General features: G+C 42.3%; 1 protein-coding gene across 2 annotated transcripts in view; it reads right to left on the minus strand.

Annotated features, from left to right (window-relative positions):
- The window catches only part of CERS3 (ceramide synthase 3), a 104,872-nt gene that overhangs the window by 58,437 nt on the left and 19,645 nt on the right, over positions 1–26,790 (minus strand). For both annotated transcript variants that reach the window (XM_033100147.1, XM_033100146.1), the window contains exon 2: positions 6,673–6,846. In XM_033100147.1, the coding sequence (XP_032956038.1) occupies positions 6,673–6,845 (173 nt within the window). In that variant the 5' untranslated portion in view covers position 6,846. The remainder of the gene's footprint in view (positions 1–6,672; positions 6,847–26,790) is intronic.

A 26,790-nucleotide genomic window follows, 5' to 3' on the forward strand; every position in this document is an offset into this window, starting at 1 on the left:
CAAAGTCATCCAGAGAGCTTAGGGCCTTCTCAGGTCTTTCCTGAACATGTGGATAGTCCTGAGCATGATGAAAGCTCTACAAATTCAAGTGGCCTTCTGATTTCCAAGAATATGTCAGAGATTTTCAAAGCCTCCTGTGGACATCCTGTTTTTCAGCTAAGTCTTCCCAAAGTTAATCAATTGCCTCTAATTGTTTTAGACAAGCTTCCCCAAGGAAAGGCTTTTCTCACATAGGAGTTCTGAGCCAAGTCACATAAAGACAGCCTTGTGAATGGTGTCACCCAGGGAACCACCAGACAGGTCAGATGGTGACAATTCTTTGGTAGTGATGCTTTGAAGGAGCTCCAGCTCTGTTTTGTTCCCTTCAGTGGCCACCAGGCTGCTGGTTTCCACTGAAATTGTAGGCTACTGGTTTTTCAAGGCTGTCAGAGAGGTGGAAAGGGCACGACAGGAACAGGGCAAGTTAAAATGCTACAAAGCTTGCTATTCTCTCCAAGAGTCAGCCATTTTTCTTAAACAACACTCTTTCGTTAGTTCTGAATTCCAAAAGGTTGATTTTGACAATTTTTGCTAGCGTTTTCTGATTGCTTTAAAGGAAGAGAGAATTTTCAGAGGTCTTTACTCTTAACATTTTTGTTAACCTCCAGTGTGTAGTGGCTTTCATTTGCATTTTGCTAATTACTAATTATATCAAGCATCTTTTCATGTGGTTACTTGCCATTTGTATAACTTCTTTGGTGAAGTATCAGCTCCAATCATTTACCCATTTTAAAAATCAAGTTATTTATTTTTTTATTATTGAGTTATAAGAGTTTTTTATATATCCTGAATTAAGTCCCCCATCAGATATATGTTTTGCTTATATTTTCTCCCAGTCTGGTTTGTCTTTTCATTTTATTTATATCTTTTTAAAATAACTATTAAGGCACTTTTTGCATATCACAAAAATGCACCATTTTTAAGTATACTATACTATGCTATGATTTTTTTAAGTAAATTTACCAAGCTGTACAATCATCATCAGGAATCAGCTTTAGAACATTTTCCTCACCCCAATAAGATCCCTCATACATATTTACTGTTCATCCCTGTTCTCTTTCACCCCTACCCCAGTTAATCACTAATCTATTTTCTGTTTTTATAGCTTTGCTTTTTCTGGATAGTAAATATAATGGAATCACACAATATGTGGTTGCTTGTGTCTGGCTTCTTTCACTGGACCATCCATGTATTTGGAGGTACATGGAGTTCATTCCTTTTTCTTGTTGACGAATAATCCATTGCATGTATATACAAACATTAACCATGTCTTTGAAGAGTGAACATTTTAGCTATTTACCAAAAGAAATAAAAGCATATGCCCACACAAATTCTTGTACTCAAATGTTCATAAGCAGCTTTATTCGTAATAGCCAAAAATGATAAACAATCCAAATTTCCATAAGCTAGCAAGAGGATAAATAAATAAATTGGGGTATGTCAATACATTGAAAGGCTATTCGGCAATGACAACAATGCGAAAAAAATCTCAAAAGCATTACACTAATTGAAAGAAGTCAGACACAAAAGATTATAATCTATCTGACTCCACTTATAGAAAATCCAGAAAAGGCAAAATTATACTGACGGAAGCATGTCAGTGATTGCCAGGAGCTAGTATTTACAGAGGAGACTAACTGAATGGAGCACTGGGGAGTTTCTCAGCTGATGAAAATCTCCTATGTCGTACTTGCGGTGATGGTCACATGACTGTAAACACTGTTGAAATGCATCAAATTTTGGATGAGCTTTATTGTATGTAAATCATAGCTCAATAAAGCTGATTTTTAAAAATAATAATATGCCCCTATTCTTCCTTCAGTTCTAACAAAGGATAGAGCCTTCTGCCAGGTCAGTCTATTGTTATACTTAGACGTTTCTGTGTTTAATTAAATGCTGCAAATTTTAGTTATGAGTGATCATTTAGCTCTTCAATTCATTTTTTATAACCATAGGAGCTGAATAAAAAATTTCCTAAGATAATCTGATAAAATGTATAAACCAATCCAACTTCCAGATGGATTAAGTGCTCCTGGAAGTGGCCCATACATTTCAGAGACATATAAAAGCAAACTAATTATATACCAGATGTACACAGAGTGATGTGAATAAATCATAAAGCATAGTGCCATATCTGGAAAAAAAAATGAAGAAAGAGAATAAGGTCTTACTCCATAATATTTATGCCAACTAACAATACACGCAATTTATGTTTATATGCATGTTTTACTGGGTCATACAAACAAAAATGCCATCAAATACATTGGAGCCCAGCAGCGAGGGAAATAGGACCAGGAAGTGGAGATAAAAGGTACTTAGTAAAAAAGTTAATTCAAATCAATCAGTCATTGAGGTCTTATACAGACCAAAGACAGCATGCTATGATTTGAGGAATATGATTAATTAATTCACCCTTTGCACAAAAAGTCTAAATAAAACAAAAACTAAGACATTCGTAAAATTAACAAAGTCTCAAAACACATATTTGACAGGGCTTGGGAGAACTAATGGAATTGGTTCATTTATTCAACCTGCTAGGTGAAAAATTGTATTGGAGAATACACTCACTGTTTTTATTAGTAGAATAACTCAAACACAAATGGTTTAATATGGTGGTGTTTTCAGTCCTATTCACTCAGTGCTATCTCCTCAAAGGTTAGAAATGAAGACATTAGGAAGGATGAAAAAGCAAAGCAGAATTGTGCCAAGAAGATTTATGCAGTAAGGGAATACAGCCAAACTCGAAGCCAAATAAAGTATAACCTTCCCCTCTGAGGTCACGTGAGAGTGAGTACGCGGCTAAGTACACACAGTGGGTAAATACACATCCACAGCTAACTTGCTGATATGAAGAACACATCTACATTCATTTAAACAAGAGAAATATGGTCTTGTTCTTTTCACATGTCCAGGCTTTAAGCACTGGAATAACATTTTTAGTAGAACAGAGGAAGTATATAAACACACTTTCCTACTTCAGCATTATCCTTCCTTTTCAAAGAAATCTAGAAAACCCATCACTTCACCTAATGTACGCATACATAAATATGAACAGGTCCTTAATTAAAAATCTATTTTGAAAAAGGAGAGAAGAAAGAAGCACGATAATTAGTTAGATAAACTAAACTGCAAAGAGAAGGGAAATGACAGGTCTTAGCTCTGGAAGGACCGAGAGAGTAACTTGTCTGAATTTTCATTTTATTGATATGGAATAGAAAAGAAGTCCAAGAGGAAGACAAATTGTGAATGTGAATGTCTGCTCCCATATAAATGGTTCAAAGTGAGGTCAGTGCCCAGGAAAAGGTCTCTTAGGTTTGCTACGATTGCAAAACTGAGCCCTCAGATGGCTCATTCAGACCCCCCCGCAGCCCCACCTTCAGCTGGCACTGCTTTCGTTACCCGTGAGCCAAAAGTCTAGCAATCCCAGACCTCCCACTTTTTTCCAATATTCTTTTATAGAATAAAAGGCAGCAGGCCTAGGCAGGTATTAAAGCATATAAAGTTTAAGTAATCCTCCTAAACAGAAACAATAGCCTACTGGCACAAGAGCGCTTCTTTGTTCCTAAGGATTCAAAGGCTCTTTGACCAGAATTTAATTGTGGGGGTTAATAGGCGAGAATGAAGTATCTGGAGCAATGCAATCTCAAATAACGCTTCAGTCTAATGTGCGTATATAGGGACTGTTGCACTCAAGGCCAGTTAGTAATAATCCTTTCTGAACTCCTGTAATCGCTACACCTAACCTTCTTGAAAGAATGGTGGACATGCTATCCCATCAGGCCTTGTGCTGCTGTGTGGAGCAGCACCGGTGGGGAATCCAGTCATTCTACAACTAAGTCGAAGGAAAAGGATTGCCTTCTGGTCTCACCAATGCCACCTCTGCCTTGGACTCTTCTGAGACCATATAATTTACTCTGAGATAATGTGTTTATTCCACAAGTGTTTAAATTCGAGTGGCTTTGATCCCCTTTAAATGACACTTCAGATACATAAAAGAATGCACAGAAATGACTGGATAAACTAGTTAGAAACCGCTATTCCAGACCAAAAAAAAAGTACATGTATATACCGGGGGTGCCAAAAAATGTATACAAGTGAACACTTTGGTCAGCGTTGCTCAAGCAGTAGTTCGCTGTCATCAGAAGTGTCTGGACGCTGATGGCAAGCACTTTGAGCACCTCTTGTCATTGCAAAAGTCACACGTGACTTGTATTCATCTTTTGTTATCAGTATATTGAGCATTACAATTTTAATAGGTTTTTCTGTCTTAAAATGTGTATACATTTTTTGGCACCTTCTGTATATTTATATATCTCAAACATAAGCCACAAACCAAAACTTGTAAGAAAAGGAAATCTTAAGTATGAAGCAAATGTCAGTCACTTTCAAATGATCTGCTTATTTGTTCTTTACAGTTCTGTCTCTCCACTCTTGCTTTGCTAACAAGGGACATTACTTCCTGATCATAAATGGTTCCTGGCTAGTGCTAAAGGATAAAAATGAGCAGCCAAGTCACAACTCCTGGCCACCACATACATAGAATGAGGTGTAACAAACACCGTCTAGGACACAAGAAGGAAGCTTTCTCATGATAAATATAGCATAGGATATGCCAAAATGTAGTGTCAAATTTATATGAATTTTAAGACAGTTCAGAAAAGTTCACATTTGTTATCATCCCTTTAAGCTATGTCTTGTGTACTCCCAAAAGATATGAATTTACTCTCTTTTGCTATCTGGAGAATTTCACTATGAAAGTCCAAGACATACTGGGATAGGGAAAAATGAAAAACCAACAGCCAAAACCTGGCGTAATAACACATAAGGGTTCAAGTCCCAGACCTACGCTTTACATACTACCTGTGCGACCTTTGTCAGGTCACTTACCTCTAATTTTTCAACTGAGATCATACCACTTGTGATTTTACATACCTCTTAAACTATTAGTTTCTGTTCAAATGCAAGGTGTATTTATTTATAAGTGGTTTAATCTAATACAAATGATACAGAAGCCCTTGAAAACATAGAAAGGTATACTTCAAAATGCATGATTTCTCTCCTGTGTTTACTTGTCCTTCCTTCTACTGCATTAAAAGAGATGTGAAACTAGTAAATCAACACACCATTTTCTATAGTGTAGTGTTCCAGAATGAAAAAAGCTAAGGGTGAGTTACTGGGAATTAAAGTTACAAGGACATAGAAAGATGATGTAGAATGTACTTAATCCCTTGAGACTCAGCAAGAATGATCCCAGGAATTAAAAGAGGATTGGATTCCTTCCTAATTATTGATGGAGAGGCCCAGGAGAAGACTAACAAGTTGGTCCTCCACAGCTGTGCTGCTTTGGCAACCAAAAGAATTTTCTAGGTCCCTGCCCTGATCCGAACATAAAAAATGGAGCTGTCCACCGAAAAGTAGGAAATCTGCAATGCAAATAAGTAAAGGACCTGGATGCCAAATTCAAGAATCACCAGACATGATGCAAGAAAAGCAAGCATTTCAGGAGAGCAAAAGTGTCATTTGCTAATTTGGGAGTACAGTGGCAAAATTCTACGTTATTTATTTATGCATTCTTTGACAAATCCAAACATAGGAGTAAAAAGTCGAATTCACTGTCCAAAAGGAAGAACGTTTTCAAATGTTCTCAGTTAGGGTTTAGTGGTATCCAGGGGCTTTCTCTTCCTCCCAAAAGCATTAGCACCTCATTGGCCCAAGTAAAGTTGTTATCTGTGCAAAACCCTTTTGTAGAGTCCATGACACAGAGCTGGTCAAACTAACGCTCGAGATAAGGACCCTGCAAATAGTTATAAACATATGATCTGCATTACAGTTAGTCTTGGATAAAATGATCCTTATCCGAGTTTGTCTTAAGTTTTTCCAACTCTTGACATTCAAATATTCTTTTTGCTCCAAAAAAAATTAACGTGCTAATAACGTTTTTCTGAAATAGAGACAAGTACAAAGATTACAGATGAACATTTATCTCCTGTTATCATAACATTAGTACAGTTTTAATAAAAAGGTTGGAAGTAATATATATTTAAATGACGTTAATAAAAAGAAGTTTACTTTTTCTGAGAAAGCAAATTTATGTATTTTTCTGTGATTTCCTTATACTTCGGAATGAAGAGCTGCTATTAAAATGTTCAATAAACCTTTAAAATAAACTATGCGATAAAGCGATATTAAGTTTGGTTTTTCATGAGCACTTTTTGCTATTTTATAGGCATTCTAACATGATAGTGCACCCCCTGGTCATAGGTTCTTCTAACCCTGCCTTCCGGGAATGCATGTCCTTCGTCAGACAGCATGGCATATGGCAGACAAACTGGACTCCCCTCTTGTCACTGACACCGAAAAGCTCGGTGACCCTTAGCCTCTCGAGCTGAATTTTCTTTCCTGTAAAACTACAGGAATTGAGGCGATCGTGTTTCTAATTTTCGTTTGTTCAGCTTCTAGATAACGTTTGGTGTGCATCTGGTTTCATGAACTCCCCCCAGGAATCTGCAGTGTGTCATCAGTGGCAACCTCTGAACAACAAGTTCATTCAAGATCTTACCCAGATTGTCTAATTCTAGAGTTGCGGCAAAGAAGGGAAATGGGGAGGGAAGACACACAAACACGGCTACTTACTTTTCGAAGAAATGTCTGATAATCAGCAAGCCAAAAGCACATGGAATTGTTATGTATAAATGAGAGGGTTTTACAAAGACGAGTCCGTCGTGATCTTCAAGGTCGGACCACTTTACTTGTGGAGGAAGCCAGAATCTTTCCAACCAAAACCATTCTTTAAACGTCTGAAACATTCTACAGAGATGGAAAAATAATACATCAGACTTGTAAGACAGATACTTAAAATTGGAGATGACATTCAGCACCTTTACTCGAAATAGCTAAACCATAGAGTTCCAAGGGAAGGAGTAGGACAAGAACAGAATACTATTATTTAAGGGGTTTCATGACTTTTTATTGCATTAAAATAAGAATTACTCCACCGATACTCTCAGAACAATTTTGGCCGTGGTACGACAAACTGAAGTTTAACACACCGTTGTTCATACTTCCTGTACGACATATGTTCATATTATGGGCATGTACCTTCTTGTTATATGATTCTATGGTATGAAGAATAATATACAACTTTGATACGCCAACGATCAACTTCATGAAAGCTCCAGATAAGTACAAATCCTCACTAGAATCCTTAGAACTTCTCTAGAAGATAAAGAACAAGGGCACTGAACTTCATATTACAATAAGGAGTTCCAATTAGTCCATATCAACAAATATTTATTGAGATTCTACTATTTGTCAAGCACTGTAGTCCCAGTGAGGATTCAAAGATGAACAAGCAGGTGTTTTTGCCTGAAGGACCTTGTGGGCAAGACAGGCCTGAACATGCGACTTCCACACTTGTTTTAGGTCCAGTACAAAAAGGTATATACAGCGCGCTGTGGGAACGAGATGATGGGCACACAGCCAGCCAGGCAGTGTCAGGGAAAGATAACTGGAACAGAGGGTTCCTGAGATGCTTTGAACAATACGTGGAAATAAGCCAGGGAACGGCAGGAAAACGGGAGAAGGGAATAGACATTTTCAGGAGAGAAAGGATGATGATCAAGGAACCAGAAAGAGAAACTCATTGCTGAGGCTGTGACCATTTTAATCTTGCCATTTGGATTCCATCTTTTAAAAGCTCATCAGAGGAAGGAGTCAAATATCCTCAGATTCAAAACAGGGTGGTCAAAATAACTCTATCAGAACCTCTTGATTTGTCAATATTAGGTTGATGCAAAAGTAATTGCGATTAGCAGAAGAGTATTATGGACAAGAGTAAAGTGGTCAGATATTTTAGAAAGGTTGCTTTGGCAGCCAGGTTTTCTGTCAGCCCATACTGTGTTTTCATGCCACTTAGAGGACGGTGCCCGCTCTGGGCAGATTTCTACCCAGCAGAATGAGGGCTGGGCTTCAACCCCACATGCCCCTGGCCAGGCACATACATGGCAGCTCTGCTGGCAGTGGTACGGAGTACATCACAGGAGAAAGACTGGAGAGCATCCAGCAGCTTAGAGCACGAGATGCAGTCAGAAATGGGTAGACTTGATCTAGAACAGTGGCATCCGGGGATGAAATACTATAATAATAATGTCATTCGTGGGATGACACATGAGATCCAAACTGGGTAGAAAATAAAGGGAAGCCAAGAAGGAAGTGAGATTGAGGGGAAAGCAGAAACAAGTGAGGTGGGAGTGGAACTAAGGAACGGGGAGAGTGGGAAGACGCCATCGGAGGTGAGACTCAGAGAGCGGAGTATGGACATGGAGTGGAGATTTCCAACCTCAGATGAGGAAGAATTCCAGAGTGTGGACCCCAAGACCCTTCAGAAAAATCCATACCAAAACCAGTAACTGAACCCCGGTGAGGTAATTCCCTACCTCATTCCATCTCTCACCCACTGTTCAGAGACAGGCTGTCCCAAGTAGCACAGTCACGCCCATACCTGGGAGGCTTGTGTGGGGTAGGAGAGAGGCTGCCTTCTTTTTGAATCATTTTACTATCATTTCTACCCTGCAGGAGGGTAAGTCCCAGTTGCAAAGCTGTACAAATACGGTGGAGTAAAGATAATCAAGAAAGAGTCATCAAATACTTCCTGTCTACCAGGCTTTGGGGCTACAGAAGCGAAAGGGATGACCCCAGACTTCAGGAGCTTACAACTGAGTCAGGACTGGCGTGCATCCGGGCGTGGGAGGAGGCGGTGAGACCTGAAGGAAGAGTGGGTAGGCAGGAGGAATGAACACGCTTTGGTAAGGGTACCGGAAATTGAAGCTTGGTTGCCTGGGCCATGTGACGTAAGTGACCCAAAGAGGCAACGGAGAGAGGAAACCTGTTTTAAAGGGCTCAGCCAGACAGGGCTCAGAACAAGAGCAGACGTAAACGTCTCTGAGTCACACTCCAGCCAACATCCAAACTTCCGACAGATCTCAGAAACCAAGCCATGGATGTAAAAGATAAGATTCTGTCTGTTCCAGGCCTGTTTCTCACCTCATCACCATGAGATACTCCTGCAAGGGCAAACGTATTTTTCCTAGAAGTCTGCCTCAGCATGTTCATTCTTTTACTGGCTCCCAATTTAACAGACTAGGACTGAGGAACAAACAGAAATGGCAGTGAATCAGATTTTCTTTGGATATCGCTATAAAAATTGTTACACAAAATAATTTGCTCGCTCCTAAAATGTGACGCCTGGCAGTACAGATTATAACACTTTGTCCAGCGTGAAACGTAAATATCTCTCAATAATACTAAATAATAAATCAATAGCTAAACTTGATCATTCTAATTACAGAACTAAGTGAATAGCTTACGATGGCAAGGGTTGCCATCCTAAGTAATGACCCGTGTACCGTATGCAATGAATCCAGATGTGTTGACAGACCTGGTCACTTAGGGCCCAACAGCTGAAAACATTTAAAGGGAAACAGAGATATTAGTAGAAAGATTCAGAAGGTGAGGGTGGACCCCTGGAAGATGGAGTTCAAACTGAGAAAAAAAGTAAATCTATGTTGTTCACTCTTCAAGTGCTTCCACCAAACGTCCATTATTGCTGCTTCAAAGAGTTGAGCATCTCTTCTTCACGACATGTACAAAGATCCATTTGGCTCAACTGGAAATGAAGCCCAGGCCTAAAGATAAAGGTTACAATTATAAAACGCTTAGAAGACTCCGTAGGAAGGAGTCCATCTCTAGGACCTTGAGTTAGGCAAAGCCTTTTTACCTAGGACACCAAAAGCAAAGGACAAAATAAAAAAAACCGGATGGATCGGACTTCACCAACATGAGAACCGTTTGTATGCTCAGCCTCTCCTGTCCCAAGGCCACAGGCCTGTGGCGGCACCTCTGGCACCCTGTGCAGTCACGCCTCCCAGTGGCAGTGGCCTGGAGTCGCACAAGGCCTGCCTTCTCTGCTGTGAAAGCCAAGGTGGACAGTTCCCCACTTGCTGGCAGGCAGCCTGGGTGGCCTGGGCTTGGCCAAGAGGACGCTTTGCTCAGGACTCTGAATCGGGAGCAGACAGTGATGTCCAGCAGCCACAGGTGGCAACCTGCCTCGGCTGCAGCTGCTGAAAAAGACAGTTGTCCCTCAGCTTCTGGGGCCCCTGATCTCCTTGGTTCCTACTGTCACCCACTGGTCCACCACCCTTCCTCCCATACTGTGTAAAGTTCTTTGCTTATGATAGTAAGAAACAGGTGGGGCCGGCCCCGTGGCTCAGGTGGTTGGAGCTCCGTCCTCCTAACTCCGAGGGCTGCCGGTTCGATTCCCACATGGGCCAGTGGGCTCTCAACCACAAGGTTGCCAGTTCAATTCCTCGAGTCCCGCAAGGGATGATGGGCAGAGCCCCCTGCAACTAAAATTGAACACAGCACCTTGAGCTGAGCTGCCGCTGAGCTCCCGGATGGCTCAGTTGTTGGAGCGCATCCTCTCAACCACAAGGTTGCCGGTTCGACTCCCGTAAGGGATGGTGGGCTGTGCCCCCTGCAACTAGCAAGGGCAACTGGACCTGGAGCTGAGCTGCGCCCTCCACAACTAAGACTGAAAGGACAACAACTTGAAGCTGAGCTGCACCCTCCACAACTAAGATTGAAAGGACAACACCTTGACTTGGAAAAAAGGCCTGGAAGTACACACTGTTCCCCAATAAAGTCCTGTTCCCCTTCCCAATTAAAAAAAAGCACAAACAGGTGGGTTGATTGCCTCCAATCAACAGCGTTAGCTGACACGCCTAGCATTTTCCCCGTCCTCCTTTAGGAGAAACTGGTAACTCCAGTTCAGTTATCTGAACCTTCAATTCAGCAGAACCTTCAATCCTGGATGAGGATTTTCTTCTACAGCTGCAGTGGAGAAGCAGGAACTCCCCTGAACCACTGAGGAGGGGTGGGCAGCCTGGAGCATTTGTCAGTTTCTCGGGTTAGCCTCTGATCTCATCTGGCTGACAACGGCACTCATTTGTCACTTGTCCTTTCTTTCTCTCGCATTTTTGCTTCTGCTCTGCCTACATGTCAAATCTGACAGTGGTGCTCACAGTCTCAGCTCAAGGATTTTGTTGTTCAGTGTAAAAGAGGCTGCTGGGCTGCCTGACACAGCCTTAAAAAGACGCTTGGTAGATGACAAAACATGACACACGAGCGGAACGATAGCTTTCTCTGTGTGAACTGCCTAACTGTTGCCTCATGGAAAGAGAATTAGAAAGTATTCAGATGGAGAGATACCTGTGTTTGAAACCCCACAAGCCACTGCTCTAAAAAAAGAATCCTGGGCATTTGCAACAATAAATCTGTCATTCAGGGACCCCACCTGTGACTCAGGCACTTTTTGGACTGTCTGAGAAGGCCGCTAACTCCGAATTAAACTTGCAGCCCATATCTCACCTTTATTCATTTTGGCTCAACTTTGGGCTTTTTCTGGCAACTGAAAAATTGTCAGCTCAGTTGACCACTCTTCGGTCTGTCTGTCTGGTGTTCTCTCGGAAACAAATGTATTTATTTACTCCTTGGCTATTCCCAGGTTCCTTTTTCCTCATAGGCTACTCACAGTCTCCTTTCCCTGTACTTTGTACATTCTCTAAGGACCCATTTAAATAAAAATATTGGAAGGAACTACAATGTGTATTTATATTAAAAAAAATTGAAGCAGTTTTTAAAATAAGAAATATCTGCGAGAAAAATACCTACAGTTATTTCTTTTTTATTCAGCAAGGCATCAGTAACGGAGATGTATCATAGTTCAGCTGTGTTTTCCCACCTGCTAATACTGAGGAATTTTTCAACCCTCTTTCAAGACCCGCTGCCAGAAGTTTGCAGGAAGACAATCTAACTAATGTAGGTTTTGTGAGTCATTATTTTCTGACCTTATGGATACAGAACGCAACCGGGTGAAGGAAGTCTGTTGACACACGTTCTCAGATGAACGCCATTAAATCTGACCCCAGGACTGCAGAAACAAAACCATCTGGGCCAAAAGGTTATCACTATTTGAAGCAACATTTTTGTGGAGGACTGAACTGTTGCTAAAGAAAGAACTCCAAGGCAGGCTGGGGCTGTAGTAATCACGCACCCACTCCCTACTGTAGACACATTAGCTCAGAAGGTAATTCTACAAAACATGTCTCTTGGAGAGAGGAGAGTGATGAGAAATGGGGCGTTAGGTAGACATATCAAATTGAAGTAAAGGTGTGTGTTCCTGAGTGATGTGAGATGACGTGACAGAAAGACACTCTTGAATCAATGTTCACAGTCCCTGAGTATTACTATGGCTGGAGGATGGGGGAGGTGGTGTGGGTGGTGACACTGGGTGGGGCTGAGGTTCCCTGAGGACACAAGGCCAGCTCCAGAAGCGAGGACCTTCCCCGGCTCGTTCACTGTCCTATACCCAAAGCCTGCCACACAGTAGACACGAAATAAGTGTTTGATGAATGAATGGATGGAAGGTTTACTGAGGCTGAAAATCAAGGAGGGAGGTTATGGCCAAAAATGTTATCTAATTTAATTATCTACAAACAACTTCAATTTTCTTCGCTGCAAAACAAGTTTTAAAATTTGGTGCAGGGGTCAGGTAAGCATGCGTATCGACATTGAGTCTGTTTGTGTTTTCTTTGGAACTAACTCTACTAACTCAGCCAAAAAAACTGGTTATGCCTTTAAGATAAAACCCAAAGGAAAACATTAGCAGGTACTTGCGTCCTGTCAACACTGTGCCAACTGTCAATTCCCATTCTAAAAGCATCTGAAATTGTGCTGTTTCACACGGAGAAGACAATGTAAAAGACAATGTAAATGACGGAGCAACTTAACTCTGAAGAATATTTCTCATGATGAAGTTAGTGTATAAAAAGCCTCTTAATGCCTGGGGCTCATAACTGCGCGAAAACTGGAAAGAAAAAGGAAAAAGAAAACCCTACACTTTGTGTGAGAAGGAATTAACTTACAACAAGATAAAAACAATTTTAAGTAATTCTCTCAGACTAAATTTTACAATTCTATCAATGTAAAGCCTCAAAGAAATTCAGAACAGATGGAAGAGACTTAAAAAAGGAAAAATTCGGAGTATCTGTAGTAAAAGCATGGTATCGCTTCAAAGATGTCATGGAGGGGTGGGTATCAGGAAATGCTAAGTATCCATGCCTTCTGCCTTTAGTTACCAGCCTCCTGCCTCTAAGGTTTACCTGGGCACGTGGCTGCCCTGCCATGTGACTCAACATGTCCCAATCTCCCTTGTGGCCAGATGTGTGTGACGACATCTGGGTCAATGACACCGAAGTGGGATTGATTTGGATAATGTCCCTAAAGACCAAGCTGCTTGTTCTGGTTTCTGTCTTCCTTCCTGACAGCTGGGCAGGGGGATGATATCTGGACTGTGACATGCAAGAGAAATAGACTTCTGTCACTAAGTTCTTTCCGTTACAACGGCTTAGACTGTAACAATTAACACAGAGGGAATAATATAATGGGGAAGTCAGTCAGAACTCGACTTGATGCTGCTTCCAGGTAGATGACAAAACCTGGAGACACTTGCCCATCAAAAAATACCTTTAAGAGAAGAAAAAGGCGAGCTGCAGACTAGGAGAAAATATTTGCAATACAAAAGACTGGTATTTAGACTAGATGGAGAACTCCTACACCTGAATAAAAAGGGATCTTCTTCCATAGCAAGTCCCCTGGGGTCCTGGGTTTCCACATTTAAAAGCATCCGCAGTCTCTGCTCCACTTCCCAGGCTTCCTGTATGGAGCTTGTGCCAGTTACCAAGGTCCGACCTCTCTGCTCCAAATTCCCCCTCTTGGCTTGCTCTGTGAAATGGGTCTAGTCCCTGTACCTATTAGGTTGGTGCAAAAGTAATTGCAGTTTTTGCAATTATCTTTAACCTTTTAAACTGCAATTACTTTTGCATCACCCTAATACTTCCCTCTGTCAGCTGGCCCTGGTCAGTGGAGAGTGGTGACGGGACATTGCCGGAGGAAAGAGACTCTCTTTCTGGCTCTGGCAGGCAGGCAGTGAAGACCCCAGGGCCCAGGCAGTCACTGGCACCTCCCTGAGCAGTTTTGTGGCAGTATCTCCAGTGAGACACTTCCCAGGGAACTCCTCCCCCCAGCACCCCAGAGGAAGGTTTCCGGCAAGTTCCAGAGGGCTGGTTCCCGCCCATTCTGCTGGCACCACAGCAGCCTGTGTATCCTCTCCATCAGGGTCTGCTCTGCAGCCCCAGGTGGCCTCTTGCTTTTGTGCCCTGTGCCAGCCCAGACCGCTTCCTACACTCTGCAGAGTTCTTCGTTCTAGTAAGTGAATCCTGACTGGACCCAGAAGGCCTTGATGGAAAAGTCCGACCATCTTTCCCTGCTACTCAAATACTAATGAACAAAAGCTAACGTTATTTCGCTCAAGTCAAAAAGACCTCTGAAATTCACATGAGAAAGCTTTCTCATTTCTCACTCTTCCCGTCTGATACTGTATGTAGACTCTGCTTACAGATTAAAAGATGACTTTAAATCAGCTATAGCTAAAAATTATGAAACTTATCAACTTTGGAAAGTGTTTATGACATATTAAAAATAACACTAAAATTGAAAATTGTATCTATAGTACGAGCATATGATGGTATATGAGATTTCACTATATTATACTATGTTATACATATATGTGTGTGAAGACAAAAACTAGAAGGAAATATGAAAAAATAATTGCTATGCTAAAATGGTAACATTCTGGGTGTTTTCCATTTTTTAATTACTGTTTTCCCCAATACACATCCACTTTCTCCTGCCTGAAACATGTTGTTAAGGTGATTTATTTTGCTTTAACGTAAGTTTCTAAGAGGCTTATTTTTTTACATAAATGTTTCATATTCAAAAGCTAATAGCTGATTTGAAGGCAGGTTTGGTACCTACATAAAACTTATCACAGCCTTTTTACACACACAAACAACTATTAGAATCTTTTGTATTCTAACAGTGTCAGAGAGAATAAAAAATGTGTCTACTTGGTTAACAGGAGGACAGGCTCTTGAGAGCCATCTGTAATCTGACTTTAGATTCTGGAGGTAATAACTATAAGACAGAAAATGCAGTTTAAGGAGGCAGTATTCATCAAAATGTAATTCTTCTGGATGCCTCTTCACCTTTACAGTCTCTGATTCATCTCTGCCCTCCCACCCCCCGCCCCCGCCCCGCCTCCCATTAATTGACAGACATTGCTAAAACCCAGCTCAAGACCAAGAGAGAGATAAGTGACAGAGGAAGTTTACTCAGACTGATAACATGGAAAGGAACTTGCAGAAAAACAGGTATGACTGAAATCAGAAGGACGGAACGAGGAAAAACAAATCCTAGGGTTCAAAGAAAAGGAAGGAGTCCACAACAATTGGCAGGAAATCGATGAGAAAGTGACCTGGGACTAATAACTGATAATTCTGCCTTCAAAGGTAGAATTCCCTTCTCCACCATTGGTTTGTTGGTTTGTTTTTTGGTGTTTTTTTTTTTTTTTTTTAATTTAACTTTAGAAGTCTAAAATGTAAATTCATAGCTGGGTAACTAGGCAATGGTATTGCAATGTAAAGAAATGTGAACCCAAGTGGCATCACATCAGCACTTCCTTTCCAATTGCTAGCAGATATTTTGGGGCTGTCCACCAAGTCATTCCTTGCAAGCTCTCCTCCCTTGCCTGGTGAGTCACGTATCTTGCCTCACAAATTACCCTGTTATTAGTCTTAGGCACAAGTGAGTGATGTCGGCAAAAGCAAGGGAGTTGCAAACCTCTCTGCCAGTGAGTCACAGAGGAGCCTGAGGCAGGCGGGGCCCTGGTTCTGTCGAGTTTTCCCGTTTAAGGTTGGTTTCATGTCTGCAAGGACCTCCTGTGCGTGGCTGAAGGGCACTGCAGCTTTCCTGTCATTCGGTTCCAGGTGAAAAGGGTCAATAAGACCGCCAGACAAACTGCAGACCATAACTGATGAATTGAATCAAAAACGAAAACCAAAATGCACCTCCAGTAGCTCACTGTCATTCAAACAGCTGACATACTTGAGAAAGAACAGGGCTCTGGATTCAGAAACCCTGGCTTTGGGGTCCACCCTGACAAGTAATAGCTACGTGGTCTTGGGCAGCGCCATCTCTCTGAATCTTCATTTGCCGACCTGTGAAAGACGCTAAGTCTACGTACTGCAAAGACCTGTTGTGGGTTTTGAGTGATTAGGTGTGTAAAAACACCTGAGCAGGTAAAGGGCTGCATCAGGGTTGTGTAGCCATGTTATCTTTTATCCTAACTTTGCTGGGGAGGGGCAAGAATCCCACGCCAGGCTGGTTTAAATAAGATTAAATACTGAGTTTAAAAAGACTCCTCGAGAGAGAGTAATGGGACACCCTCCCGCTCCTTCACAGCTGCCTTCACCCCAAGGCTCCATATCCTTCCTTCCATAAGGGAAGTTTACATAGTGGGTGCAACTGCACTACGCAGAGAATCCAAGGACAAGGCTGGAGAGACTCGTCTGGGGACATGCCGAGGCGGCCACCCACAACACACCGCGGGAGGATTTCCAGGACAGGACAGGTAGGAACCCAAGGCCTATTAGCTTATCAACAATTGGGGTTTGGGAATCCGAAAGCCCATCTTCACCCCTTTCCAGCAACATGACCTCGCTAGAGCAAGTGAGTTCTTCGAAGCATTGAATTTCTCATCAGTAAAACAGGTATAATAATTTTTAATTTTGTAAAGTCTGCGTCAGGATTAAATAAGGCCGTGTGTCTAACTCACTTTGTGTAATGCCTGGTATGCGAGGATAGTAAGTGCCCGAGAAGCTGCAAGTGTTAGTGTTAGTGCTACGGTCCTATTTACACGTCCTTACCCTGTCGGTGGCCTGCAGGCTTCCCGGCGGCACAACGGCCAGCCGTCATTCACTGGTTTCCTACAAAACCCTGACTGGTTTTGGGGTCACCCAGTCCAAGTGTTGGTGGAGGAGCAGCTTTTCTGAGGGACAAGTGTCACTTGACAAGGTAACCCATTTCCTCAGTGACACCAGGATTTCTTACCCCATGGAACCTGTCTCGGGCAGGGTCGCCAAAGGAATCATTTTACGTGAGTAAGACCTGCAGGAGGGTGTGGGGCCCATCTTGATCGAGAAGGAATCTGGAACATCGTCTCACTCACAGATGGAGGAGGAGGGTGAGTTCCTTTTAGGGAAGGACTTGGGGTTACTAAGGCACACTGATGAAGCAAGCCCCCAATTTTAATATTTTGAAGCAGAGGCTTACGTAATGTTTAAAGGCGGGGTTTCCTGTGGTACAGCCTGCTGCCCCCGCAGAATGAAGCACCCCTTGGAAAAGAACAAGATGACAAGAATTCTGGTAATCGCCAACGAGGGTGGGGTGCAGTGGGTGTGAGAGCCTACTGCAGAGGGCAGGGAGGTAGTGACGGGGCACAGGAAAATAACCTCAGTTACCCTGAAATCATCAACAGGGTTAGAACAATACAAGGAATCACTTCCTTCTGGGGAGAGCTGCAGCCTGGGGCTTGCGGCTGGAAGATCCAGCACCTGCTGGCCTAGTCACTGGTTTCTTCCCTGAGTAAATGAGGACGGTCACCTCCATTCCTCGGCCAGGGCAGCTGCTCCCTTTGTCCATGGCCACTAGCCTCCACTGCTTGTATTCAGCAAGAGAAAATAACTCGTAAGATCTCAAAACTAAAAAGAACTCCTTATTCCTAACAAGCTTCTATCTAACACAAGAAGCCCCTTTAAGGAAAAAAAAGGTATAATGCCAGATTTTACATAGAAAAGGGGGAGTGAGAGAGACAAAGAGACAGCCAGAGACAGAAACATACACATACAGAATAGTTACAAAGTCTGGAACGTAGAGAAAATGTTTCATTTATTGATTATACTTTTTTGATTCATGATTAAATCTATGGCTTTTAAATTTAGAGATACTTTGCCTGCACAAGTATCCAGAAATAGCATCCTGAGTATATTGTATGAAAATGGAACATATTATTTAGAAATGAAAATTTCCCTAGGTTTCCAGACCTTTCCAATATACATTCTTCCCAAAAGGCTATCCTTACATTTCTGTCCAACATGCATTTTATATGATTTTCATTTCAGTCTCTCTAATTTCTGCCCACCATGTTTCCCCGAAAATAAGACCTAGCTAGACAATTAGTTCTAAGGCGTCTTTTGGAGCAAAAATTAATATAAGACCCAGTCTTATTTTACTATAATGTAAGACCGGGTATAATATAAAATATAATAATATAAAATATATATATATAAAATATATATATATATATATAATAATATAAAATATAAAATAATATAAAAATATAATATATAATATAATATAACATAATATAATATAATATAATAATATAATACTGGGTCTTATATTAATTTTTGATCCAAAAGATGCATTAGAGCTGATCATCTGGCTAGGTCTTATTTTCAGGGAAACACAGTACAATGCTAAATAGCTGCTGTGAATAAAACACATATTGGACTTTTCTAGGTCATTGCCACATCTGGCAATTTGCCATGGGGGAGAAAGGTCAAGTGTGTACCAGTGTGGTTTTCTGGTTACTACTCTATTGATCCTGATTTGGGGTCTAGAGGCTCCCAAGCCTTCTTGTAAAAATTAACTTCTTCTTTAAACGAAGACTTATTGGACATTTCCTTACTTTTTTTCCTGCCAAGAAATATGGTTGGTAGAAGTGCTATTGTGAATAACTGGTCTAAATTCTGTGAAGCAGGACCATGTGTGAACCTAGCGAAGGGAGCGTGAGGCAACCGGAGCAGAGCTGACCCACGGGCAGGTGGTCTGCCCTACGAGGGGACTCAGTTCCTCTGTGTCACTCATGTGAGTGAGAGTCACCTATCAGTGTCTTACGGTTGATCTAAAAGGAAGTGATCTGAAAGAAAGTGAACAAACGGATCATGACATTCAACTCCAAATATCCCAAGTGTAAGTACTGTCTGCAATGCTCACACGAGACACTAAACCTACCGTGTTTCCCCGAAAATAAGACCTAGCTGGACCATCAGCTCTAACACATCTTTTGGAGCAAAAATTAATATAAGACCCAGTCTTATATAAGACTGGGTTTTATATTAAAATAAGACTAGGTATTATATTATATTATATTATGTTATATTATATTATATTATAAGACCCGGTCTTATATAAATATATATTAAAATAAGACCGGCTCTTATATTAATTTTTGCTCCAAAAGATGAATTAGAGCTAATGGTCTGGCTAGGTCTTATTTTGGGGGAAACACGGTATGTGGATTCTCTTAAAACATGCCACGAGATCGCTACCTGAGCCCCAGTGAGGTCCTTTGGTCCAGGGCGAGGGAGAGCCTATGGACGACTTCTGTTTCCCATCAAGTGAAGCTGTCCATTGGTAAATTTTCTTCCTGCCAGCTTAGCTTACGAGGTTGGCAATGTCACTCATCCGCCTCCTTACGAAACCTCAGCAGTTCCAGCCTTTGCCCTGCTGTTACTTGGGGCGTGGTGGCAGAAGAGGAGTCACATTTACATAGTCCACAACAACTCTGAAATTGCTCAGCCTTTGTCACTGTCATGCATCAGTCGGTGACACCATTAAGTCCCAACTGTGGGCCCAGGACACCGACCTTGCACAGACCCAGCCCCACTCTTACTTCTCGGCCTTATTTAAAAAGACCCCACTCTGGCCACACCTCTCTCCCACGGGGTGAGGAGTCCACAGGCCCCCGGGACGTGTCACCCACACTCCATGTCCCCTTTCTAGACTTGTGAAGGGGGCCTCGGGTCCTAGAATCCCCTGCCCAAACAGCTCTGCGCACACTTCCAAGGCCTGCATGGACCCTTCCCCAGGTCTGTCCAACTAAAAGTGACAGCGCAGTGTATGTACCCTTAGGCCTAGAGATGCCAAGAGACTGCTGGGGAGGGGAAGAGAAGACCTGCATTTGGACACATGCACGGGCTGTCTGCACACAAGCGTCCTCGGCCTCCAGCTGAGCAGGACGGGATGCGGCTGGGGCAGGGCCAGGGCCGGGCTGGGGGCCACAGCCTCCATCTGTACGCTTGTCCTCGGCCCCTCCGACGCGAGGGGTGGGCCTATCCACAGGCCTCAGAGCAGGTCGGCAGCTCTAACTCCCAGCAGTGCTGAAAGCCTGGGAGCTGCTCAAGCTGTACAGCCACTGGGGCTGGTAGTGTGGCCAAGACCGAAATTCTCCTGCAGCTGCTGTCAGGCTGAAGCACTGCTTCCCCGAGAATGAATGCCGTGCTGGTCAGAACTGGCTTCCTGGCACTTCTCGGTCCTCCCTACCTCATACGTACTCTTACCTGACTGGAAAGTAGGCTGGGGAGACACGTTTGCAAAACTTTTAGGAAGAAGGTGTAGAAAATCATAGGCTAAAAGGGGGGGGGGGGTGCCTGGGTCACGAACCCCTTCTGACCCATTAAGAATTGGTTAGGCTGGGAAGGTGGGGACACGGGGCAAAGCCGCACGCAAGCAAGGACCGCAGGTGCAGGAGAAAGTGGAAGAGATGTAATTCAGATCACATCTGCTTGTGTAGCGGAAAACAGAATAATAATAACACCGCTTTCCACTAACCACTACAGAAATAATGAGATGATTACAATTGTAACGACTATAAAATAGGTCGCAGTTTACCAAGTTTCTTCCGCGAGCACTGAATCCTCACAAAGACAATAGTGAGTGACGCCCCCAATTTACAGGTGAGAAATGGGATTTAGAGGGCTACAGGGACTTGCTCACAATGACACAGGGCCACATGCAGATGTAGGCAGTGAGGGTACAAGGGCCACCTGTCTTTACATGACTTGATTTTGTCTTACATCAGGTCAATCATTGTGAACACGCTTTGTGACTAACTCTTCGACATACACATGATGATATTTGACAGTCATTGTTGATGCTTTTGAAAGTTCTTCTCTTACAGGTGACAGCCTGGAACCTGGAAACCCGCAGGACAGCCAACTCTTCCTCCCCGCTCCCCCACCATTAGGCAGCAGGTTGGGGGAACGGGGAAGAGAAAGGGGGGCAGGGGAGCCTGGAGCACAGATGGCAAATACCACCTGTGGGGGGGCGGGGACCCTTCACCACCTGGTGCTGTCAAATGAAACTTTCACTCAACTGCCCTTTCAAAAGGAAAAGAACAGGAATCTACAGTACTTCCCAGAGAATATGGTACTTGCCTGGCGCAAACACCACTCCTCCCCACAACGTGAAAAGCAATACCATACAACACACTTTTGAGTCACAGATGTAATTTTCCAAGATCACAACTAAGAAAACACAATAGAGGTAAAATAAAATAAAATGTAAGTAACGATCATTACCTTGAGTGTATATGATAACTCACTACCAACAAACTCAGGTACGGGGGGGGGGTGTGTGTGTGTGTGCGTGTGTGCGCGCTAAAATGTTGCGCGTATTTTCACAACATCCCTGCAGGAGCAGAAAAGGGAAAAGTAATTAGCCGACTATACAATTACACCCCTAAGTTTCCTTCCCACTGTAAAACGTTAAGTCAGAGTTACAAACCGGTGGCAGAGCTTGGTGCCGTTTGTATCGGGCCGACCAGTCAGTTTGGCCTGATCTGCACAGAGCTTTAGAACAACTCGAGCCAACCTTAAAAGTTCAGGGGGTTTCACATAAAAATCCAGATTGGCAGCTTCTCTAGAAAAATCAGAAGGCCTGGTAATGCAGGCAGACCTCGGACCAATTGTGGGTTTGGTTCCAGGACATCCTCAGGAAAGCGGGTAGTAATCTTTTGGCTGGTGGAGGGTCTTGCTTTCAATTTGTAAAACATGCAACATCTGTGAAGCGTAATAAAGGGAAGCGTGCTAAAAAGGGGGACGGCTGTCATCACAGGAGCTGCAGGCCGTAAGTGGCCCACTGCTAATTCGGTTACCCGCTGGCTTCCAAGGGCAGCCAGGTAACTTTATGACTCCTTATGTCTCTAAGATTTATCAATGTGAGTTACGCCTTCAAAGTAACTTGAGCAAAGATACGACGGGCCTAGCACGGCCTGGTATAATGCTTGCGGTAATATTAAAGTAGACGGTTTTCCAAAGGGCCGGTCGCGAGCCATCAGTGCACTGGTTCTCGGCCCTGGCTGTCCGTGGGAATTACCTGGGCGAGGTTTTTAAGCCACGCTCTCGGCTTCTCCAGACCAATTAAATCAGGATCTCTGAAGGTGAAGACCATACAAATAGCAAAATAACAAATCGTAAGAGTGAACACGCCTATGTTGGAACCAGCAGCCCGGCCGAGAAACAGAATGTTACCTGCCTCCCAGACCCTCCCTTTGTGCCCTGATGCAGTCGCTACTCCACCTTCCCCAACTATCCCGACGCTAACTTCTCGCACCAAGGATTAGCATCGCCTGTTCTTGAACTTTATATAAATGGAATCACACCCAATGCATTCCTTTGCGTCTGGATTCTCTCCCTCAGCATTTGTGACTGAGGTGTGTCTAGGTTGGTGCATGTTTACTACTCCATGGTACGACTCCATCACAATCCATTTTTCCATTCTGCTGTTGATGGAAATTTGAGCCATCTGGAGTTTGGGGCTATGTCAAACAATGCTGCTATCTATGAACATTCTTGCACATGTCTTTTGGTAAACAGACTCGTACATATGCATTTCTGTAGGGCAGATACCTAGGAGTGGAAACGCTAGGCCATAAGGTATCTGTAGAGTCAAGTTTAACAGATATTATTGGACAGTTTTCAAAGCTGTTGACACTCCTACATTAGTACAGGAGAGTTTCAGATGCCTCATATCCTTACCAACACTTCTATGGTCCATCTTTTAATATTGAGCCTCTCTGGTGGGTGTGCAGTGGTACTTCATTGTGGTTTTAACTTGCATTCCCGATGGCTACTGAAGTTGAGCATAACATTTCTTGGCTGGCTGGATATGCTCCTTTGGGAAGGACCTGCCTGCTTTCCTATTGTACTGGCCTATCTTTTTACACGGACTTGTTTCTTTGCCCTGGATATGACTCCTTGTTGATGACATGTATGGCACATGTCCCCACCCCCTCTGCAACTTGTCTTTTATTCTTTCCATGGTATGCTTTGATGGAAAGAAGTTCCTAGTTTTAATATAGTTCACTTTATAGATCCGTTTTTGTCCTATTAGTACATTTTGGGTCTTGTTTAATAAATCATTTCCTTCCCCAGGGCATATTCTATTTTGTCATCCAGAATGATGCAGTCCAATAGAAGAATAGTGGAAGCCCAATATGTAATTTAAAATTTTCTAGTAGCCACATTTTAAAAAGTAAAAAGAAATTAATTTTAATATTTTTATTTAACCCAATATATCCAAAACATTATCATTTTAACATGTGATCAATATAAAATTATCGAGATATTTTCAATTCTTTCTCTACAGTAAGTTTTTGAAATCTTCTGTGTGTTTTGCACGTAGAGCACATCTCTGTCGGATTAGCCACATTTCAGGGACTCAGCAGCCACAAACAGCTAGTGGCTAGCACACTGGATAGATCTAACATGTTGTTTTACCTGTCACATTCATATTACCATTTAGATCCGTATAAATTTTGAGGTTAGACTCAAGATTCATTTCTTACCATACGGATAATCAAATGGCCATTCTTGCCTTACAATATCAATATTGTCATAAATCAAAGGTCCAAATATATGGAGGTTTATTTCTGGAATCTCTAGTTCATCCTGTTGATCTGGGGTGCCTTTGGCTTTAGTTTTTTGGGTTTTTTTTAAGTTTCCTACTGATTCTTATTTTCAGCCAGTACTGAGAACCACTACCAGTGGGTCACAGAATTAATGAGTAGGTCATGAACAAAAGTTTTATAGAGTGAAATGGAATAGAAGAGAAAACATCAATATGTATCAACTATTGTTTTTTGAAACTATTGTTTTTTGAAGCGTGTATGTGTGTGTGTGTGTGTGTGTGTGTGTGTTCTAAGTTAAGATCTAAAAAGTATTTCTCACCATTAGTGACAGTCAAAAAAGTTTGAAAACCACTACAATAGTGTAATCAGTAAAATAATTACTTAGGAAAATTCAACTTGCATATTAATTTACAGTCATCATCTAGAAACGCTCTGACGTCTTCTTCTTTTACAATTGATTATAGACCAGCATTCACATAAAGCAGATCTCTCCACTGGGAACAAGTCAGGAAAATCCAATTACAACTCATGGAACAGAAGGAGCTTACTACGAGCCCCGGTAACTTGGACCCACAGTGAGTATCTGATAACAAGCCTGTGACGTGAACATTACAAATGAAAATCATTAATCTGCACAATTTGAGATTAGTTCAGCATCAGCATCTTCTAACTTTTTAAAGTTTTCATCAGCTACCAAACAAGAAAATAAAATTCAAGGGGAAGACATTGAAGCCAATTTAGTTATTAAATGATGTCAAGTAATGTTCATTGTTGGAGAAAATGCTCTCAGAATTGTTGCTTGAATCTTGACCTGATTACTTGACTGTTCGGTCTGAGTCAGGACCAATCTAAACAACAAGTATTTATTGACTATTCGCTACAATATGTCTGGCAAAGGAATCAAAATAAAAGAAACAGACCTTGTTCCTGCATACATACAAGTATCTATCGGGAACACACGGATTAAGACATTTGATTTTTCCTCACTAAGTAATTCATTTTAGAACATGGCTATAGTAAATAAAAATGATTTCAAGCCCCTTAATGTCATATTTTATCTCTGCAAATGACCTAAACATATATGCCTTAGCTGTGAATTGTACAGTTTTCCCAGTAAGGAGAAATGTATTTGGTGGTCATTTCACAATACCTACAAATATCTACTCATTATGTAACACCTGAAACAAATAGAATGGTATAAGTCAATTATATCCCAATTAAAGAAAAAGCTAGGGAACTACTTCCATTTCTCCCTTCTCCATTTCCAGCGTCTACATCACATGTTCCAGAAGGCACAACTACAAGATGGAAGAAAGCAGCACAATCTATGAGAGGAGGAGAAATCAACCTTTGTTGCACGTACACAAAAAAGTGGGTATCTTTTGGTTTTGTTTTTATGTTGTGCCCAAGCACACGAGTGTGTGTGTGTGACGTGTGTGTGTGCGTGTATGTGTGTCTATGTGTGCCAATCCTAAGCAGAGTTATTTGGAAATGTTGGTAAATATCTTAGTTTTCTGGTATTTCCTGAAGACATAATTCAGGAAACAATAACAAGGAAACTTTCCATTAAATTGGAGCGTCGTATAAACCAAACACGAGCTAGCATTAGGCCTCTGGTCCGTTCGGTTTGCTCTCTTTAAGCACACAGCCCAACCTCGCTGCACGGACTCTCCAGGAACCAGGTGGAGACAAAATAGTAAAGAAGAAATGGCTATTCCAATGAACCGAACCCCCTTAACTTTCTATTTGAGCAGCATGTAGACACTCTCAGTGTGAGAAATTTGAAATTCTCATACTTGAGCGAGATGAAATGTGTCTCCAGCTCAAGTCCCTTTCTCACTAAAGCTATCTTCTGTTTGTTAATAGGCTTTCTCAGACTTTAAGGTGTGATGATGGTGACGTCTGGAAATACTTTAACTGTTTAAAAAACCCAGTGATTGCTGAAGGCCATTTACAATCAAACACCTATCCACCATCAGCGCACAGCCTGTGGGGAGTTCTGGCTGTTAAAACAGCGTTGTACAAGGTCAAGAATTCTTAAATCTCCCTGTTCGCTTGCCATTTGAGGTTTTATACCTAAGCCCTGCTTTACTTTAATTGGGATTTTAGCTTAATGTATGTTTTCATCATTTAAAACCCATGCTACTGGACAGAATCTTAAGGCAATATGTACAGGAGGACCCATAAAATGACAACACTGATTGTTGTGTTGGGCGTAGGAAAACAAATCCTGCTACTTTAGAATCTCTGCTCCTAGTTCCAGTTTTCTAGTCTGTCCAGAGCTGACACAAAGATTTCTTCAATCATCCTGGGTCCAGAAAGCCAATAAAACAACAAATTCGGGCCGTGCGAGACCGAGAAGTTCGGTGCAGGTGTTTCCAAGAGAAGGAAGAACACAACTGCATCTGATTCCAGCAGGAGGGCCCTGGTTCCTGCCCTGTTGTCTGCTATAATCTGCTCTCATCAGGATGCATACTTAGGGACAGAGTGCCAAAACACCATTCCTGATGCCAGCTGGCCTACTTGATAAACTTGAATCCAGGCTTTCAGCCAGTAAATAAGGCCATCACGCTTGTCCCAAATCCATCTTTTTAAAGGTGCATTTTTGTGCTGTTCAGTCTTTGTGCTGCATCCCTAAATTCATGTCGGGGAGGCCTCGGAAAGCCCAAGGCTGCTGTGAGATTGTCTGGGGCCCAAGCTAAATAAATGGCTGCCACACGATACTCTGTGTTCCATGAAATCTGGAAGCCAGACCCTCCTCCCATGCGTACCGCGCCGGCAATGCTTCTGCTATGACTTTGGGGGCCCAGGAAAACTCAGACAAAGCGTGTGTGGTGTGTGTGTGTGTGTGTACACTAACGTGTGCATAAAAACCTATCTTTCCTGACCTGCAAGGCTGCAATCTCTACCACAACAAACTGACTTCTGAACAAGAAGTCTCTGATGTTCTTGCTTGTGTGCCTGATTTTACTAGGCTCTGGGTTTCTTAGCATAGGACACTCACTACCCTGCTTCGGAGGCTGAGTCCAAGTCAGATCAGCTCC

Source organism: Rhinolophus ferrumequinum, chromosome 28, assembly GCF_004115265.2.
Source record: "Rhinolophus ferrumequinum isolate MPI-CBG mRhiFer1 chromosome 28, mRhiFer1_v1.p, whole genome shotgun sequence".
Classification (NCBI taxonomy): domain Eukaryota; kingdom Metazoa; phylum Chordata; class Mammalia; order Chiroptera; family Rhinolophidae; genus Rhinolophus; species Rhinolophus ferrumequinum.